Genomic DNA, 20,161 nt, shown 5'->3' on the forward strand with positions numbered 1-20,161 from the left:
GTCATTGCCAGTCTAATGGTTAGATGACTAAATAATCAGCTGGCATTTTTGGATAAGGAGACAGGCCCAGAGATGTGCCACAGGTCACAGCAATAAATAGTAGAGCTGAAATCTCAAGTTAGATCGATATATGTTAGAATGAGCAGCATTAGAACATGTATCTCTAAAATGAAGCTACATTATATATTTTTTCAAATCACATTTATATTAATATTTAAAACATTTCTCTTATCAATATTTAGATTTTTTTGGTCATATATGTAAGCTGAAAATATTTTTGTTATAAAAGCATTAAATGGCCTTGAATTTTTATAAGGAAAAAAACCCAAATCTCTTTAACAGATAACCCTCTTCTTTCCTATAATTCTTAGAAGGCAAACAGAATCTTACCATAATGCTTTTAAGTCGTTTGACCTCATCTTCCTGTGCTCTGTAAGATTCTAGTTCTTGCTGAACTGATTCTGCAACTTCTGGGAATGGACTAAAACAGTAGTGCACAAGAACTATGAGTATGACATTTACATGTCTTTCTGATACCCATATAATAAATACTATTTCTTTAAAATGCATATAATACTTATACATCTAAAAGTTAAATTTCATTTATATTTTTCATTAACAATATCATACATTCTCTTCACCTGTATGCTTTTAGAAGAAAAAGTAAAATATTTACATGACTGAAAATCAATGGAAGACAAGTCATGGTATATCAAATATCAATTCAATATTCCTACCCAAATTAACACATAATGTCAAAGGGCCCATGAAACTACAAAGGTGGCATTTAAAAGTATCACCTGCAGGTAACTGTGAAAAAATTCTTGTAACTCATAACCCATAATATCCCAGAATACTACTGGTAAAAATAGCACTTGGGCCACAGTTTTAGTGGTCTAATACCTGCTGTCTTCTTCCAGGACATTGCCGTTTAGCAGTAACTTACATAAACTTTAGGCAGAAGTGAGCTGCAATCATGAACAGCTCAGGTAGAAAACACTGTACTAATCTTGACAAATTCTAGATGAATACATGTTGACCATGAAATATTTTTTAAAATGAAAATTTTCATCTACAGCCTGTAGGGCAGGGGGAGGGGAGTAGAGGCCTTTTCTTCTTTAAGAAAGAAGAGGTCATGTCTCATCAACAATGGAACAAAAACCTTTCTTCCCTTCTTCAGCTCTGACATTTGAAAATACCTCACTAATAATGACCACATTTATCCAATGGGAAAATAGAAAAGACAGAAAAGACAGGGGTTCAGAAAGGATTCTGAGGAACACAGTCCAATTTTACCTCACAACCCCAGGCATTTACTCCAGCTCCAGCTGAGTCTATGTTAGCAAAAAACAGCACTGACGACTCAGCATTGCACTGGGGAGTCAGAAACCCTTGTTATATCTAAATAAAATGGAAACTCCCTTTATAGGCAGAGTCTTACCCTCTTAGGGCCCTAGCTTTATCTGTAAAATGTAGGGGTTGAACTAGATAATCCTCAAAATCTCTAATATCTTTAGGTCTCAGAGTTAACAGAGAATAATAATCGCTCACATTTACTGAACGATTTTACTGTACATCAAATACTATGCTAAGAATTTATCTTTTTTTATTTTTATTTTTTAAGATGGAGTTTCACTCTTGTTGCCCAGGCTGGAGTGCAATGGCACAATCTCAGTTCACTGCAACCTCATTTAATCCTGACAAATCTGTGGAGGTTAACTATCATAACTTAAACTATTCACGGTTAAGACTGGGTGCTTTACGGTCTGCCAGACCTGGATTCCATCCCTGGCTTTATCAAAGAATGCTGGATGATTTGGGCAAATTAACCTTTAAATTCATTATCTCAATATTCATAAGAATCTTCTGAAACAGGGCAATAGGCAGAATTATTATTGTCCCATTTTACTGATGAGGAAACTGAAGCGAGAGGTTTAAGTCACTTGTTTATGTTATCTCCAAGTGTTTCTGTGCCCATGTTACTACTGTAGTAAGACGCAGAACAAGAGAGCTATTACTACTAAATGAACAGAAGGTTAAAGTTCTTACTATTCAACTGATCTCTTAGATTGTTTTTAAAACATACGTTCTAAAAAATTCAAAATTTTCATATTTGAATAAAGAGATGTTTTCTTAAGCTTTTCTATATTAGGGAATGTCAACTTCAAAATATGCTGTATTCTCTATAAATAATGCCTCTCTAGTAAAATGTAATTTATTGTACGTCACCATTCTGGAGGGAAATGTAGACTATGGAATTCCAAAGGGAAGAATATTATTTAAAATAAAATTAATTAATATAGTACCTAAAACTGCCACAGTGAGAAAGACAGTGACTTTTTTCTACAGAGCAAGTCAAATCTTTGTTATGGCAATTTGATTTTCCAGCTTAAAAAAAAGTTGTAAGTGAAAAAAAGATAAAACATATTAAAAACCCAGCATGTTGAACCAAGTCTATATTCCACTTCTCTTTAAGCAATAAATATAAGACCAAAAGAACAGCTACATCAAAGACACACACACACATTTTGGAATATTTTTTAAAAATCATATATTCATAATTGTTTAACAGTGTTCCTCTTTTTCTCTGAGTAATTTTTTTGTTTGTTTAGAATGATTGCTGTAGCCATAATGATCACCAAATAACTTTTATAGTAGTAACTGAGCCCATGAAGTACCCTAAACTTTAAGGGGGCATAGCATCACATGGGATATGTGTATCTGCTCACAGTAAATCACATGGCAAATTAATGCAGTTTTTTCACTCATTATTTCTAATGTACTTAGAATAAATTCCTAGGCTTTAGGCTTAGGTACTCTCTCCACAGATATCTAAAACAAGGTTTACATGAGGGCAACATGGAACAAAAAGAAAAAAAAATCACCCCCCACATCACAAAAACCAATTTTAATTAAAGGCAGAGATGGTCTTATAGAGTCAGTGGAGAGAACAACAAAATTGAAAGACTATCTGTAATATCTTCAAAATTACATGGGATGCTCTCATTGAAAAGAGAAGTGATCCCTGTAAGACAACAATTAACGAAAAACAACCTAGGAATCAGCGAGAAATGGAGAAATAAAGACAAATATCTATGGACTATTTAATTATAGCTCCCACTCATTGTGTGAATGAACCTACATGACCCTTTTGAATTTTTTCTCAAATTCATTAAGGCGAATGACACCTTAATTTCTCTTTAAAAAAATGAATCTTTTACTTATTGATATTTTGCTTACCTTCCTTTATGTTTTTGCCAAAATTTATCAACTGGAGTTAAGTCATAAGACTTCTTGTTTTTTCTCTTTGGTCTAGCACCAGCTGGAGAGTTCTCCACCCCTGAAGTTTCTTCCAAATTAACCCTGTTTAAATGAAAATCCTAGAAAAAAGTAATCTTGTGTTAAATAACTGTTTTCTAAGTCTAATCAAAATAGAATCTTGTTGCCCTTTCTAATATTTCCAAGGACAAAATATAGATCTGAAATTTAAAAGACTTCCTCCTTTTATTATACAAATGTAATTTTGTTTCTGTATTTTAATGAAAATGTTAGATTATATGATTAAAATTTCAAACAAGAAAAAGAAAAAAAGTTAATATTTTTATATATCCTTACAGAAAAAATGTATGCATATAATGGCATATATATATCATCTTAATTTTATTTTAAAAAATGGGAACACCATATACATATGTTGTATCTTTTTTCATCTAATAATACATTTTAGTGCTCTTTCTATATCTGTATAAGTACATCAACTTCATCTTTATCATAATTACACAGTAGTCCAATGTTTGGCTAAATCAGCTAATGTGACCTGGCCTCCTTAGGCTTGGTCGTTTCCAGTGACAAACATTAATCTGAAACATTTTTAAACTCTTAGAGAGTCAACATTCTGATGTGTCGCTTGAGTGATGAATTGCAATTTAAAAAATTACAATAGATGCAATAATAAATAATAAATGATGCACCTCTTTCACATAAACTTTAAGAGTCAGGCCAGTAGTTGCTAAACTTTCTTGCCTAGGACTAATTTCATTTACGTGAGGCTTGCTTTTTGTACCCTTTCTGTAAAAACAACAACGACAACAACAACAAAAACCCAAACCCAAACCAAAACCAAACCCACAAAAAAACCATTAGGCAAAAATAAAAGTAAGTATCTTTTTTATCTTTCCCCCAACTTCTTGCGTTACATCTATGGGTTCCCTCACAGATAGCAGCATTTTATGGTTCAATGCCCACTCAAGAATAGTGAGAGATAAAACATGGCTATCAACAAGGAAATGACTGATAAAGAAGAAAGCTACAGTATGGAGAAATTATCCAGCATGACTGAAATATAATCATCTTGGTTCTAAGGTATCTGTGTGTATTTTAACAATTTTAACAATTATTCTAGGTCTTAGCAAATTAAACATACTGAATGCAATTCAATCTCCTCTAGATGAAACAAGGTTATCAATACTGACTCTAAGTCCTTGTAACTTTCTCAAATAAATCCTTTACAATAGTTTTATTTCCTTGCCATTTTTCTCTTTGACATAAAAAGCAGGATTTGAAAAATTACAGATGTCTAATTGTCATAGTAGAGTAACATGTCTATTTTCTTTTCTTTTTTTTTTTTTTTGAGACAGAGATGGAGTCTTGCTCTGTTACCAGGCTGGAGTGCAGTGGTGAGATTTCGGCTCACTGCAACCTCCACCTCCCAGGGTCAAGAGATTCTCCTGCCTCAGCCTCTCGAGTAGCTGGGGACTACAGGTGCGCGCCACCTGGCTAATTTTTGTATTTTTAGTAGAGATGAGGTTTCACCACGTTGGCCAGTATGGTCTCTTGACCTCGTGATCCTCCTGCTTCGGCCTCCTAAAATGCTGGGATTACAGGCATGAGCCACTGCCCCTGGCCTAACAAGTCTATTTTCTATCTAATAAGTTATAGAAGCAATGAGGCAGCCTTCTTTTACTTGTATGTGAAGTCCATCAAAGAGAAAAATAAAAAAAGCATAGCTGTCTTTTTTCTGCAAGACACTATTCTTAGCACCTTATATTAAGTCATATGATCCTTCCAATAACCTGTAGAAGCAGTAATAAAATTCCCATTCAAGAAGAAAAAACTGAGGCATAAAGAAGTTATACAGAAATATGTGACGGAACCAAGATTAAAACCTAGGCAGTCTGACTTTAGAGGCACTGCTTTTAAGCATTGTTTTAATTATATCAAGAGCTGCAGGAACAGAGTGAGTGGAATTAGATTCTATCACTTGAAATTCCCTGTAGTGCAGAACATGGGTAGCCTCAGGTGATTAACAGGCAGTTTAAAGACTATAGAGTTACAATAAATGGTTGGAATGACAAATAAAAGTATGTTATATTTCAACCTATTACTGTCTTTCCTATAGAACCCTCATATTATCATAGGGCAAGAATATGAGTGACTAAAATCCTTTCAGTTTCCCATCCTTGTATCTAAACTTCACTTTGTACAAAAATCATCCATAGAGGAAGAAGGTAAAAATAGCACAATTGTGGAAAACCATTTTAAACAATAACAGCTACATCTGGGAAGAAGCCTAGCTTTAAAAAATTATCTAACAAAACAAAAGATATTGAAGAGAAACATCTTTAAACAGTTAAGCTTTATTAACTAGAATTTCTACTGAAGTACTATTTCCGTGGTGATGGCACAGTTCATTCAAAATAAGTTAACTTGCTAACAAAATTACTGCTCCAAAAGTAGGAGAGGATGTTATTACTGAAGTATTGATGGAATACTTAAAAGAAAACACAAAATAATAAAGGAATAAAAGATGTTAAGAATTTTGAGAAATAATTTAATAGCAAGGATATTTCCATTGTCTGCATAATAGCAAGGCAAATAAAGGTAATTTCAATCTTTGTACTTAGAAAATTACAACATTCTGTGCTGTACTCAATCATGTTAAAGTAAATGAACGTTTATACACAAATGAAAGACAACAGAATTACTTTTAACATGGTAGAGTCTAATCTGTTTCCATTGATAGTCACATTTTCCTAACTTAAAAGATAGAACAACGGTGCCCCAAATCGCTACATGTAAATAAATCCCATCAGGAAGTGATAAAAACATGGAGAAACCTTCAGGGGTCTTGTTTTCCTCTCCCAAGTTAGAGCACATCAGTAGAGCCAGAGAGAGTTAATGTTAACAAAATAATCTGGATAATATAAGCAATACCTATTTATGCAGACTTGAAATTCACAGGCAAAGAAAAGCAAAGTAAAATAAAAGTTTCCTTTATTTTGGCAAGAATTTACTATCTCCTTAACTCTAAATGCTGTTAGAGCAATCATTAAACAACTATTGATTCAACAGATGTTATTACTGAATTACATTTGGAGTAATTCTGGAGTCATAATACAATGCCAGAGCTTTCATACTGAGGTGACACACTGAGGTGAGTCTTCAACTCCTACTATCAAATTAACCAACAAGAGAAATAAAATACAAGAGAGAATCTATTTAAAACTAGGGAACACATATAAATACTTCTTGATAACGATGAGAATGAACAGAACTGAGGGATGTGAGGAAAAGGAAAGGAAACTACCCACTGGCTCCACCAACATCTTCCATGGCTTTGGCTTCTATCCTTACCCCACAGTAAAGAAATGTGCCATCAGTCACTTGAAGATGAGCACACCTATATTGTCTCATCCTTGCACACAAAACTAGAGAGAATTCTCATCCCCAAAAAGAAATATTTTCTCTGGAGAAAATCATCTTAGGAGTTAGACAGTTTGGGGAATAAGGGTGACACCAATAACAGAAGACATAATAAAGAAAAGTACACACAAATTCTCTAGAGCAGGCAAATATTCCTTTCTGTAAATCACAGTTACGTCTTTCATACTCAAGATTTTAATTGTAAAATAAAAGCTATGAGTTTCATCACTTTTTGCCAAAGGCAGGTAAAAGACAAAATATGATCTTTAAAATATTAAAGACAGAATTATAAGGAGTAAGGATCATTGTCTTCATAAGACAGACCAACAGACTAATACATCAGGGTTTCAATACCCATAATAGTTTCAATTAGATTCAGGGGAAATTAAAGCATTATATAAAAAATTAATTTTTCAATGCTCATCCCTAAAAGTAATTTCCATGACTGGAAATTTCAAAGATGAGGTACCTAAGCAAAATGGAATTTAAACTTATTTCTACTCTTTCAGAATGCTTCAGAACCAGTTTCTGTTCCACATTTTATAAACTGGTGATAATGCCTCTAATGACACAATTTACAGAACTTCCTAGAGACTGTAATTCTATTTCTTATCGAGAAATCAATTATGTACAACCATTAAACAATTTCCTACCCTCAAAGAGCATGGATAACTATGGAACTCAATGAGAAGAGATCAGAGCTTTAAGAGAATCACAAATTACACATTAGACGTTTTTTCACATCCATCACTCCACAACAGATACATATATATTAAGATGGGTTTCTAGCTAAAATAATATAAATGTGTATTTATAATGGCACAGCTCTCCTAAGTGGCCAAAGAAACAAAATTCCCAGTCATGGTGATGATATATGGTTTTAATCCATCTAACAATTTAAATTCAAATATTTTCTCTTTTACGTAACAAGTCATCTGGTTTCTTTGGTTCACACAGATCAGTCTCTCAAACTCAAGCAGAGCAAAGATTAAAACATATTTGTTACGATGAAACAGGAAGACTCAGCCCTCCACTGATGCTTCTAAATTGTGTGCAAAGTCAACAGTCACTAATGTAATTTTACAATTTCACAATACCACAACTTGTTATTAAAAAAAAAAATGGGTTATTTAATCTCAGAGAATGGGAAAACCAGAAGATGCTGTCTTTTTCACCATGGAAAATGTCTGAAAGCAAAAGTATCCCAGTAGAAATAAACAGCCCTAATATCCCAGACTGTGGTATCCACTATTTGTCATTCAAAGGAACCAGGGGCTTTTTGAGAAATGGCTGCATCCAGATCTAAGGCAGAAAATGAACATGATTAGCTTAGGATATTTTTCATACCAGAAAGCAAAGAAGCTATCAAAGATTGATGGGGTCATGTCAAGAGGCTATCAAGGCCAACATGATAGGCCCAAAATGGGATAATTCAAGCATTAAAATGAATGACTGTAATAGTGTAAAAACATCTCAAATATAAAAATCTGTTCATAAAATTATACTAAAACAAAGGACTTTACTGATTGCCTCTGCAAATTACTAGGGTACTCACTAACTCTGAAAATTGACAAAGGGAGATAAGCATTTGTCCTAAGTAGATGATAAAAAAAAGTTCTTTATATAAGCATATCAGCTAAAAAGATGGAGGAGGAATAACAGGAAAATCACCATTTGCCATCAGTAATTAAAATAAAGAGGAAATAATTATCAGTGACATTAAAACATTTAGATAGAAGATTTATGTAGAACTCTGTAATAGATGGATCATGCTGACAACACCTGAACCCACTGATCAGTCTGTTCATTAACATTAGGACAAACAGATATCATGTACCTCCTGATGTAATAAAACAGAAACTAAAGAACACTGCCAGCAAATTGGCCTTGACAACAAATTGAATGAAATCTCAATTTTCACAATCAATTAGTTTACAGGAAGTATTGGGGATACAAAAGGATATAATCAGCCAAATGCCAAAATGTAGGAAAATCTATAGAAAAATGACCACTTTCAGTCAAAAAATGGCAATTAAAAAGGAGTGAGGAGGGAAGAACTGAGAGATTTAAGAGATATATCAAGTAATAAAATGTATAGATATATTTCTGGATTCCTATTTGAACAAGCCAACTATAAAGAAGCATCTTTGAAACAAATGAATACAGAACTGGTATATTATCAGGAAATTATCATTAATTTTGTTGGGTAAAATTATAACTTTAAAAAATAGATACATGCTGAAGTATTCATGCTTGGATCATATAATACCAGGGAAGCTGAACAATGTAAATATGAGTTCATTACAGTATTTGCTGTATTTGTGTTATCTGAAATATTCCCTAGTAAAAATTTTATTCATAAAAAAATAATAAATACTATGACCAAGAAAAAAAATCTTTATCATTTTATGCCACTGAGGTTAGAGGGTTAGTTTAGACTGAGTAGCACAACATGACCCATCTTAATTCAGAAGCCAAGGTATTCTTTACACCATTGGCAATATATTTGGAAAGCTCATTCATTTATATTAAAGCAGAGCTGTTTACAACCCTAGGACTCATGAGCTGGAACCCTCCCACCCCCAAGACACATTGCTGGCAATATGCAAACATGTCTACCAGTCTTCATGTGATAATTTCAACTCATAAGTAATTCATTCAATCTCTAAATGTAGTAAAGAATTTGGGCCTTATGATTTAGAAGTACACTGTCCAATAAAGTTGCCAATAGTCACAGGAGGCTACTGAGCATCTTCAATGTGGTTAGTCTGAATTGAGATGTGATGTAAATGTATAATACATAATTTATAAAACTTAAATATAAAAAGAAAATATCTGATGTCTTAAATTGATTATATGACTCTCAATCAATTATATGATCCTATATTATTGAATATAATGTGGAAATGCAAATATTTTAAATATATCTGATTATATAAAATATATTACATCTTTGTAAAATGTTCCATCATAAATATGGACAAATGTTATGCAACTAGAATATAAGGCAAAAGAAAAAAATGGTAGCAGCTAAAGTTAGAGCAGTGAATAGTACACACTCTTTTTCTCCCTTAAATAAAAATTCAATGCAAGTTCAGACACAGCAACAAATATGGAGATATACTGAAACAATGCTATTTTTAAAAAGTGAGTGAAATCAGGGCTATCTTCTGGGCTTTTACATAGCCTACATACCTTCAGTAGACACTTCTTATCAAGTACAGTCAAGTATGTATTTGCTTGGATTAAATGAATATAAGTTTACATTACACTTTTGACTTTTAGGCAAATGCTTGAAATTAGGCTACATAGTGCTGACCAAGAGGTTTTGTGTTAATAAAGATTAGAGAAGATCAATAGAACATCAAGCTTGGACCCAAAGCATCAACCTTGAACTACATCTAGGTATCTGTTACATTGCAATCATACATCATTAAGGAAAGAGGTGCTCCTGAAATGCTTTTCTTCTAACCTTTGCAAGGCATATTAGCTCACGCCTATAATCCAAGCACTCTGGGAAGCTGAGGCGGGTGGGTCACCTGAGGTCAGGAGTTTGGGACCAGCCTGGCCAACATGGTGAAACCCTGACTGTATTAAACATCCAAAAATGAGCTGTGCGTGGTTGCACACACCTGTAGTCCCAGCTACTCAGGAAGCTGAGGCAGGAGAATCGCTTGAAACTGGGAGGCAGCGGTTGCAGTGAGTCGAGATTGCGCCACTGCACTCCAGGCTGGGAGACAGCGAGACTCTGTCTTGAAAAATAAATAAAAAAATAAATAAAATGCTTCTCTTACAACTTTTTAAAAATACATATTTATTTGGAAACCACTTTTTTTTTAATTCTTGAGTGAAAAAAAGGTAAATTTTAATTAAAGTCCCTATGTATATAACTTCCAATTTAATGTTTCAAATAATAGGAGTCAGTGGCAGAAGGTAAAAGGTACAGAAAAAGAATCTTAGATTTGAAAAAGTAAAGGCCAAGTAAAAGAAAGAGATGAAATAATGTCTATCCCTTTGACTGAAGGCAACAGCTCTGCAGCTGAACAATCAAATCCACCTCTCCTGCAACCAAGATATAATAAAAAAGAATCAGGGCTTCTAATTACTAATTTTGCTTCTTATATCCCAGTAAAAGGAGATGGGTACTACAGAGTTTCATTATTATTTTTTTACCATTAGAGTGTATTTCACGTTTAAAATGAGAAAAAACATCTTTGTGACACAGAGGGAAGCTGTGTGAATTTTCATAGCTGTTTCTAAGGTCTAATATATAAACAATTATCAATGATGCAGATTTTCAGGCAAAGACATTTAATATAAAAAGCAAACTATTTTCAGTTAACATTTACTATGCAGAACATTTACTCCATCTTGTGGAGGCAAAGGGTATAATTATTAAGGGTTTAAAAGCTCTGAAGACCTTCAAAAGTAGCAGGTTTAACAATCAACAAAAATTTGTGTGATTATAATTTATGACATCTCAGTTATAGTTTGTTCACAACCAGAAACTGCATTAAAATTAATGAATAGAATTAAGTCACTTTAAGTTGTACAGTTAATGATAACCAACCTCTTCAAAGACTGCCAACCTTTTATGTAAAGAGTAAACAAAAACAACTTTACCATCTACTTTCACCACCTTTAATTTTTAAAAGGATATTGTCACTTCAAATAGTAGAAATAAAAATTAGTATAAAGGCTAGTATAAAAACACATTTCATAGTCCTTTTTATTCTCATCTCATTCTCAAACAGTGAAAATGGTATCAAGGATTAGTATTATCCTTGTATGATTTTAGAGAATCTCTGCTCTAAGTTATGTTTCCCAATTTTCTCTTCTCACAATGGAGACCGAGTCTACTCTTTTTATGTTGCCATTATTTGTACATGCGTCTTACTGCCTGTATTGAAGCACCCTATACTTTAAATTTCCTCCATCCAGGGCAGTCAAGAGGGAGCCCAGGGACTCTTAAAGTTCAAGAATTAGAAAGGATCCCTAGACAATTAGGTGCTCTAGATAGCCTTCACACCACCACTGGCAGGTGTGAAGTGCCCATGATCTGTATGCTTATTAAGATGCTCGCCCCTTGCTCCCACCCAACAGTAAGGGTCCTACCAACCAAATATGATTTGAGACTACCGATAGTATCTCATTATGCCCATGAATCCCCATACAGCTCTTTAGCCTCCAACCCCACTTAGACCCCATCTCCTATTCTTACCCTACTCCCGAAATTCTGTTATCACTTCTGGAACTCATACTCAGGCATCAGCAAAATCTCCTGTTCCGAACATTCTCTCTAAACTTTCCCCTTTCTTTCATTGCTCTAATTGAACTCCAACTGGCTAACCCCTGCAGCCTTCTCAAAAGGGAACCTCACTGTTTTTTTTTTTCCTCTAACCTCTCACAGCTCATACCACTGGACCTGAGACTGGGATTAATTGTCTTACTTGCTGCTCCCAGACTCTTTACTTGCCCTCTTTCCTAAAACTATTCTAGCTTTGAAACTCTTGTCATCAGCCTGTAACCATGGTTCTCAATTGGGCAATTTTGCTCCTTTCTGCCACCTGGAATATGACTGGTGATGTGTGAAGACATTTTAGTTGTCACAACCAAGGGAGTTCTACTGGCACCTAGAGAGTCAAGGCCAGGAATGATGTTAAACATCCGACAATGCACAGGACAGCTCCCCCTACACCCCAACGAAGAACGATCCAGTCCAAAATGTCATTAATGCCAATATTGAGAAATCCTGGTTATACTGCTTCACTAATGCCACCTGCAGGACACTCGTCTCCTGCATCATTAACTTTGCTCTTTTGATCATGTCCATTAGTACACAAGCATATTGTAATTTCCCTCATTTAAAAATACTGTCTGGGCACAGTAGCTCATGCTTGTAATCTCAGCAATTTGGGAGGCTGAGGTGGGCAGATCACCTGAGGTCAGGAGTTTGAGACCACCTTGGCCAACATGGCAAAGCCCTGTCTCTACTAAAAATACAAAAATCAGCAGGGCATGGTGGCGCACATCTGTATTCCCAGCTACTTGGGAGGCTGAGGCAGAAGAATCACTTGGACCCAGGAGACAGAGGTTGCAGTGAGCCAATATCACACCACTGCACTCCAGCCTGGGTGACAGCGAGACTTTGTCTCCAAAAAAAAAAGTTCTGACCTCATATCCCCCTTCCAGAAATCCTTCCCTTTCTCGGCTCTCCTTTACAGGAAAACTTCACTCTCTTAAGTTCTCTTTCCAATCTCTCTTAAACCCACTTCAGTCAGTGTTTTGCCCCATATTATGAAAACTGTTTTTGCCAAAGTTCCTCATGACCTTGACATTGTCACAAGTAATGGTGACTTATTAGTCCTCAGTTGCTCTCCACTTCCTTTTTGAAACACGTAATTCACTAGCTTCAAAAAAACAACACAGATCTAGTTCTCATATCTCACTGGCTGCTCTTTATTCATCAACCTGACCTCTGAATGTTGAAGTGTCTCAGAGTTCAGTTCTCAGACCTCCTCTGTTTTCTATCTAGACTCATTCCCTTGGTGATCTCATCTTGTTTCTTGGCTTTAAATACCATCTATATATGGACTACCACTAAATTTATTTCCCTAAACCAGACTTTTTTTCCTGAACTCCAGACTTATGTAACTACCTACTTAAAATTTACATTTTCATATGTTAATGGGCACCTCACTTTACTGATTTTTTTTTTTTTTTGAGACAGGGGTCTTTACTCTGTTACCCAGGCTGGAGCATAGTGGTAATGATCACAGTTCATTGTAGCCTCAACCTGCTGTGGATCAAGCGATCCTCCCACCTCAGTCTTCTGAGTAGGTGTGCCACCACACCTCACTAATTTTTATTTTTTGTAAAGATGGTGTTTCCTTATGTTGGCAGGCTGGTCTTGAACTCCAGGGCCCAAGTGATCCTCCCGCCTCCCAAAGTGCTGAGATTACAGGTATTGGCCACCAAGCCTGGCTGGCATCTCACATTTAACATATCCAAAACTAAACATCTGAACTTCCCTGGGGAAACTGCTTCTTTCATCCCACTAAACAACAACATCTTGCCATTTACAAAAGCTAAAACCTTGGAGCCATCTTTGATGAATTCTGTCTCTCTCTTTCTCCGTCTAACTCCCACATCTAACTCATCAGCAAATCCTCTACTTTACAGTCAGTATAAAATCAGAGCCCTCAACATTTCTGTCCTGGTATAAGCTGCTATCATCTCAGCTAAGATAACTGCAATAGCCTCCTAACCAATCTCCTTCCCAAGGAGTCCATTTTCAATATAACAGCTAGAATGCCAGTCTTAAAATGAATACCAGAATCCCACGTGGTTCCCCATTTCCCTCAAGTTAAAATCAATATCTTTTCAATGTCCTTTATGTTGGGAACCAGACCAACCTCATATGTGGGTGCCCTTAGTCCCGTTGGCGATGCGGGATTGAGAAAAGGAAATAAAGACAGAGACACAAGAGTAGAATTTACAGCACGGGTCCAGGGGACAAACACAAGTGTGGAAAATGAGTTGGCCCGAGCTCTGGGCTCCAAACACTTTTATCATGTGCACAATCACATTGATCTTATGGGCATGGAAGGGGAAGTAAAGGAGTAGGTAAGATAGCCAGTGTGGGGAGAGCACTTGAGATCTTTCTAAAACATGCTAAACTAGTGCTCTGAGCATTTAACAGCACTTGAGATCCTTCTAAGACATGCTAAACTAGTACTCTGAGTTTACCACCAATTGTTATCAGGGTGAGGCTGCATCAGAAGTATAGCAGATGAGGAGCCACCTGGTCTGACCATACCCAATGCATCAAGGGGCTTTTATCTCCCAAGCATTGAGGATATACAGCAATTAGAATCACTCCATATTCCAAGAACCTAGGCAGAGCCTGAGGTGTTCCATGATCTCTGCCCTGCAAGGCTTTTCTCCTCCTTGCCAGCTCCCATCTGCGAAGACCCTCCCGAATCTAGTGAGCAGAGTTCGCCTCCCTTCTCAGAGATCTTTCCATAAGCCCTCTTTTCGAGGCCCTCATTCAGACTCCATGTTGAGAAGGCATTTGTGGGACCAGAGCAGTATTCCCTGCTCTGCAACCACCCTAAGGCGTTCCCCAGCGTTACTACTGCACTTTCGGATGGTCTTTACCTTAGGCCTCCTGTTGCTGCTTGATTTCTAATTAACTGCACCAATAATATAGTTTAGTTCAGTGTATAAACTTCAGTGTACTGTGAGCCAATCAAGGTTATAATTATTTAGGTAGAATTAACATAGGTCTCCCCTGGCCATCTTGACCCACACTTTACAATCAAGATATGATTATATACTATAATCCTTAGAGTCCTGTATTATATTGCTTCCTGGGTCCTGTTTAACCTTTTATCCTGCTACTCTTCCTGCCTCACTTCATTGTGGCCATCTGGCTGCCTTGCCATTTTTCAAACATACCAGGTATCCTTCTGCTTATGTTCTTTTCCATATAGCTATATAATTCATGACCTTACCTCCTTTAGATCTTTACTCAAATGTCACTTTATCAGTGCGGTCTTCCCTGTTTTAAAATTTCACTCTTGTTCACTATTTTCTACTTCACTGTCCTTCAGAAGCACTCCACCTTTTGAAATCCTGCAAGTTTTGTTTATTACCTGTTTTCCCTACTAGAATGTAAGGTCTAGAAAGACAGAAAGCTATTGTTTTTGTTACTGTTGAGGCCAGGGTTTAGCAATTGTGTTAAAGAGTAGGCACTCAAATATTGGTAGAACTGAATTCCTCCTTTCCAGCCTCTTGATCTCCTAAAACCGGCTTCCATGTTCTACTGCTCAGGGTTTAACTGAAGAGTCCCTTTGATTCTTCTTGCCTTCTCTACTGAATTAAAGTTGACTGCTATTACTTTGACACTCATCCTAGAGTCATGGCATAATTCTAAATCTGATTTATTTACATAAACACTTTAAAGCTAATATCCAGAGTTTAAAGAAATAAACCAAATCATCGATTGCATATCTTTCATTTCATTTCATTCATTCATTCATTTATTTATTTTTCAGACTAGGTCTTGCTCTGTCACCCACACTGGAGTGCAGTGGCACAATCTTGGCTCACTGCAACCTCTGCCTCCTGGGTTCAGGCAATTCTCAAGCCTAAGCCACCTGAGTAGTTGGGATTACAGGCGTGTGTCACCACACCCCCGCTAATTTTTGTATTTTTAGTAGAGATTGGGTTTTGCCATGTTGGCCAAGCTGGTCTCAAACTCCTGGCCTCATGTTAGCCGCCTGCCTTGACCTTCCAAAGTCCTGGGATTACAGGACTGACCCACTACACTCAGCCTTTAATTTCCTGCTTATATGACATATCTTTACAATCATGATATGATTATACAGTATAATCCCTAGAGTCCTGAGCTAGGAGTTAGTAAACTAGAGTGTTAGTTTTAACAAAGCCAATGATTTGAGTTCAAATATTTTAACTTCTATCTATCAAATAGAGACTATTCTGGCCCTATTACACAGTGTCTCATAGAGAAATTTGTGTACATATGTTCCTTCCATTGCCTTTGAAGATTGGAGCTGTTGTATTCACCTGTGTATGTCACATGCTAAACACAGTATTTAATAGCTAAATTTATACATGCATAAATACAAATTTTTGTTATAAGCATAAAATATGTGCAATTACTTGAGAAAACATGGTGTAACATAAAAAATATATATATATATATTTAAGCCATCAAATGAAGTTTAATTGATTCCCAGAGAAAAGGGAGAAATTATAGCTTTTCACCTAAGGAAGAACACTTTTATTTACTTATTCAGTTTGAAAATTAAAAGTTAAACAAGATAGTTCATTTTCTTCAATTGTTTTCTTTTCCTTCATGGCCAGAAATACCACTACTTTATCCTATATAAAGATCATAAATGAAACTTTAAACTTCAGTGCATCACTATTTTCAGCATCCAGGACCAGTACCATCATTTGTTTTGTTCATAGGTTTCCGTTCCATCCTTCCCATTTTTGTTTCTGTAGCCATGATGTTAATTTGAAATTAAGGGGAACACTGCATGTTACTATATTTCAGTAATAAGTGCTATATTTAGTCTCTTACCAGTACATCATGCACCAATGCTTGATATGTCCAAGTATGATGTAAAGGAGTTGCCAAATCTATGTTTCTGTCAACAAGGACTAATAAGGGCCTTTGGAAGCTGTAAATATATTTAAAAAAAAAAATTATGTAACTCTTGATACCAGTGTATACATCTAAAATATTCTAATACTTTCCAGTATATGCCATTTTGATATGAATAATAGTATGCTAATATTGACAATTTATAATACTTTGTTTTTTAGTATATGTGCTGTGGAAGCAAGCACCACAATACTTTGCTATTTGTTGAGACAGGGTCTTGCTCTGTCATCCAGGCTGGAGTGCAGTAGTGCAATCACAGCTAACTGCATCCTTGAACTCCTGGGCTCAAACAATCCTCCCACCTCAGCTTCTGGAGTAGCTGGAACTACAAGCATGCACCACCACACCTGGTTAATTTTTAAATATTTTTATAGAGATGGGGGAGGCTGGCTTTTTAAAAACAAATTAAACATGGTCATGCAATTACAGTAATGCTCTGGATGACTTAGAGCTTGTGTATGACGCCAAATTATAAATGTTACTTAGGAAACTTTTTTTTTTGAGACTCTGTCACCCAGGTTGGAGTGTAGTGGCACAATCACAGCTCACTGCAGCCTTCACCTCCCATGCTCAAGTAAGCCTCCCACCTCAGCCTCCCAATTAGCTGACACTACAGGTGTGCACCACCACTCTTGGCCAATTTTAAATTTCTTTGTAGAGACAGGGGTATCTAACTACATTGCCCAGTTTGGTCCTAGACTCCTAGGCTCAAGTGATCCTCCCACCTTGGCCTCCCAAAGTATTAGGATTATAGGCGTGAGGCATCATGCCTGGCCAGGAAATTTTCTTAAAGGAAAAAAAAATCTATATAAATATTTCTATAGAATAATTTTTGTAGTTAGCAAAATAGTAAGTTGCTTCTACTCAGATGTTTTTAATATTTTTGAAAAAGGCAATAAGGAATAGTTATTGTCAGCTTCAGTGAAAACAAAGAGAGTAGGAGCTTATAAATTTACACAAATATTTGACAGTTTCATAAATTTCATTTTTCTTCTATAAACACAAACTCAAAAAAGCAGACCCTGGACAAGAGCCTCAAAAAAACTCTATACCACTATAGTATACAAAATGAAAACATAATGCCATAATGGTACCTGATTATATTATTATTCCCTTAACAGAGAAGGCATATGACAACTCAGGTACTGTTTAACTCCATTATTACAATTTAGATGTGAAATAAACTACCACCGAAAGCAAACTGGGGCACAACGTTATTTGGTTACCATGCCTCTACAGAAGTTTTAGAGATCTGCTTTAGAGGCACTATCATATCAGGAGTACCCATCACTTTTCAAAAGGCATCACTATCTGATTATATATTTCCTTTTGCAATAGTATTTTGTAACTCATTACTCTCTTCTGGGTATAGGACAGTGGATTTTCTAACTGGACTGACTCTGGGATAAAAAGTCAGAGTGGCACCCTCACAATTTACTACGATTTATTACACCAGAGCTGGATGGAAAGTAAGGGAGGATGGCCTACTGCAGGGTTTCTTAATCCTAGCACTACAGACATTTGGGGCTGGATAATTCCTTATTATAGGGGGTTGTAGTGTGCATTACAGGATGTTTAGCAGCATCCTACAATGTACACTACAAGATTCTAGTAACACCTACCAGTTAAGACAATCAAACGCGTCTTTAGACAGTACCAAATGGCTACGAGAGGCAAAAACTGCCCTTTGTTAAAAATCACCAGCCTACGGTGAGATTCAAAAGTATTTAATAGTCCAGCAAAGTTGTGATCACTAATTAAAATAATTAAGAAATATACATCCAACAAGTTGAGAAATAAGATATTATGATAACGTGAACAAATTTAAAAAATTATCCAAATAAAACAGTGCCTTTATATTGGTTTCTAAGGCCTATACCAGAGCACTATAAAAAGGGAACTATTAAGTAAGGTATGACACAGTAGTTGGTTCTGCTAAAAAAAAAAAAAAAAAAAAAGATCGGGTGAGAAGTTGATGCTCTTCTTCTACCTAATAAGAAACATTTTAAAGAATATTTAAGACAAGCAATGAAATCATAGATCCATTTAAAATAATGTGGAAACTCAGACAGTTAACCAGACAATTAAAACACAGTTTTGGTGTGAACTCCAAATTACACAAGTAGTTTATAAGGCTGTAGGAGATACCAAATTGACTTGAAATGAAGTCTACTGAAGGTTATTATGAAATTATTATTCCTAGTGGGCAGTTATTTTTCTGGGCATCGACCTATTCTCACAGGCTTTATTTATTAATTCATCTAAACTGGGGTTAAGAATTAATTTTCCAGAATATCATCTCTTCCTCTTTAAACAACTCTCAGCCATTTGAGTGGGTTTCTTTACTTCTTTACTCCATTACTATTAACAATCAAAAGTTATACTATAATGTATAGGGTTTTTTAGTATTTCTATTTAATAATAAGCAGCCAAAAACTTTCACATTCCCTACTCATGCTAGAAATGCTAACAATAATAAAATGTTTTGCAAGTTTAGGCTATTAGTATTTCAGTATAAAATGGAAATTAGGTTAATAAAGGTAGAAACAGATATAAATATCGCCAGTTTTTCTCTCTGTGAAAAATTACCAAGCTGTTTAAGGATAACTGAAAGAAAGCCTTGGCTTCCAACCTTCAAAGCCTTATACACAGAAAAATTTCTCTTACATATAAAATGCTTAGAAATTTCTATCAAAAGAAGGTAAATTGAATAAAATATTCCGTTTGTATTTTAAGAACAATTTGAGTCAAAACCCTGATCCTGAGTAGCTCATTAAAAAGAAACAAATTTCAATTACAAGGATAAGATAAAAGTAGTCTATCAGCCAAGAAAAAAACAAAAAAAAAAAACTACAAATATTTTTAAGTCTTATAAGTATATTTACTAACAGTAATACCTGAATTGGCCAGCTCCAAGTGTATCACCTGTAAAAAGACTGTTTCTTGCATCTCTTAGATTTTCTCGAAGTTTCTTGTCTAGTTTCTAAAAAATAAAATTTTACATGAACTCTTAAAGAACAGTTTCATGTAACTCTATGGAGGTTAATTCATAATGGGTTTTTCGTTTCACAACAAAGAAACCTGGAATTTATTTACAAATAGCCAAACTAAAATCTAAATGTTTTAGCCCCTTCTTATCACTTTGATATCATCATAACGTGGACTTAAAAAAGATCAGTACCTTTTCTACTGTGACTCAGGCCTTATTTCACTAATAAGTACTTTTTGTTGACTAATTTTACTTTGGCATGGGAAATGCTT

At 35.4% G+C, this 20,161-nt stretch overlaps 1 protein-coding gene and 1 long non-coding RNA gene across 11 annotated transcripts in view; one reads left to right on the forward strand and one right to left on the reverse strand.

The window, feature by feature from the left end:
• The window catches only part of SCFD1 (sec1 family domain containing 1), a 108,275-nt gene that overhangs the window by 58,994 nt on the left and 29,120 nt on the right, over positions 1–20,161 (reverse strand). For all 10 annotated transcript variants that reach the window (XM_032242635.1, XM_032242631.1, XM_032242638.1 and 7 more), the window contains 4 exons: positions 19,798–19,883; positions 16,817–16,916; positions 3,241–3,380; positions 391–481 (listed from right to left, as the gene is read on the reverse strand). In XM_032242635.1, coding sequence (XP_032098526.1) covers positions 391–481; positions 3,241–3,380; positions 16,817–16,916; positions 19,798–19,883 — 417 coding nt within the window. The remainder of the gene's footprint in view (positions 1–390; positions 482–3,240; positions 3,381–16,816; positions 16,917–19,797; positions 19,884–20,161) is intronic.
• LOC116526318 lies at positions 394–19,007 on the forward strand. Its single transcript, XR_004258090.1, has 3 exons — positions 394–524; positions 9,140–9,144; positions 18,996–19,007. It is a non-coding gene; the product is annotated as an uncharacterized LOC116526318 (long non-coding RNA).

This window comes from Sapajus apella, unplaced genomic scaffold (genome assembly GCF_009761245.1).
Source record: "Sapajus apella isolate SASKATOON/1434 unplaced genomic scaffold, GSC_monkey_1.0 scaffold50, whole genome shotgun sequence".
Classification (NCBI taxonomy): Eukaryota; Metazoa; Chordata; class Mammalia; order Primates; family Cebidae; genus Sapajus; species Sapajus apella.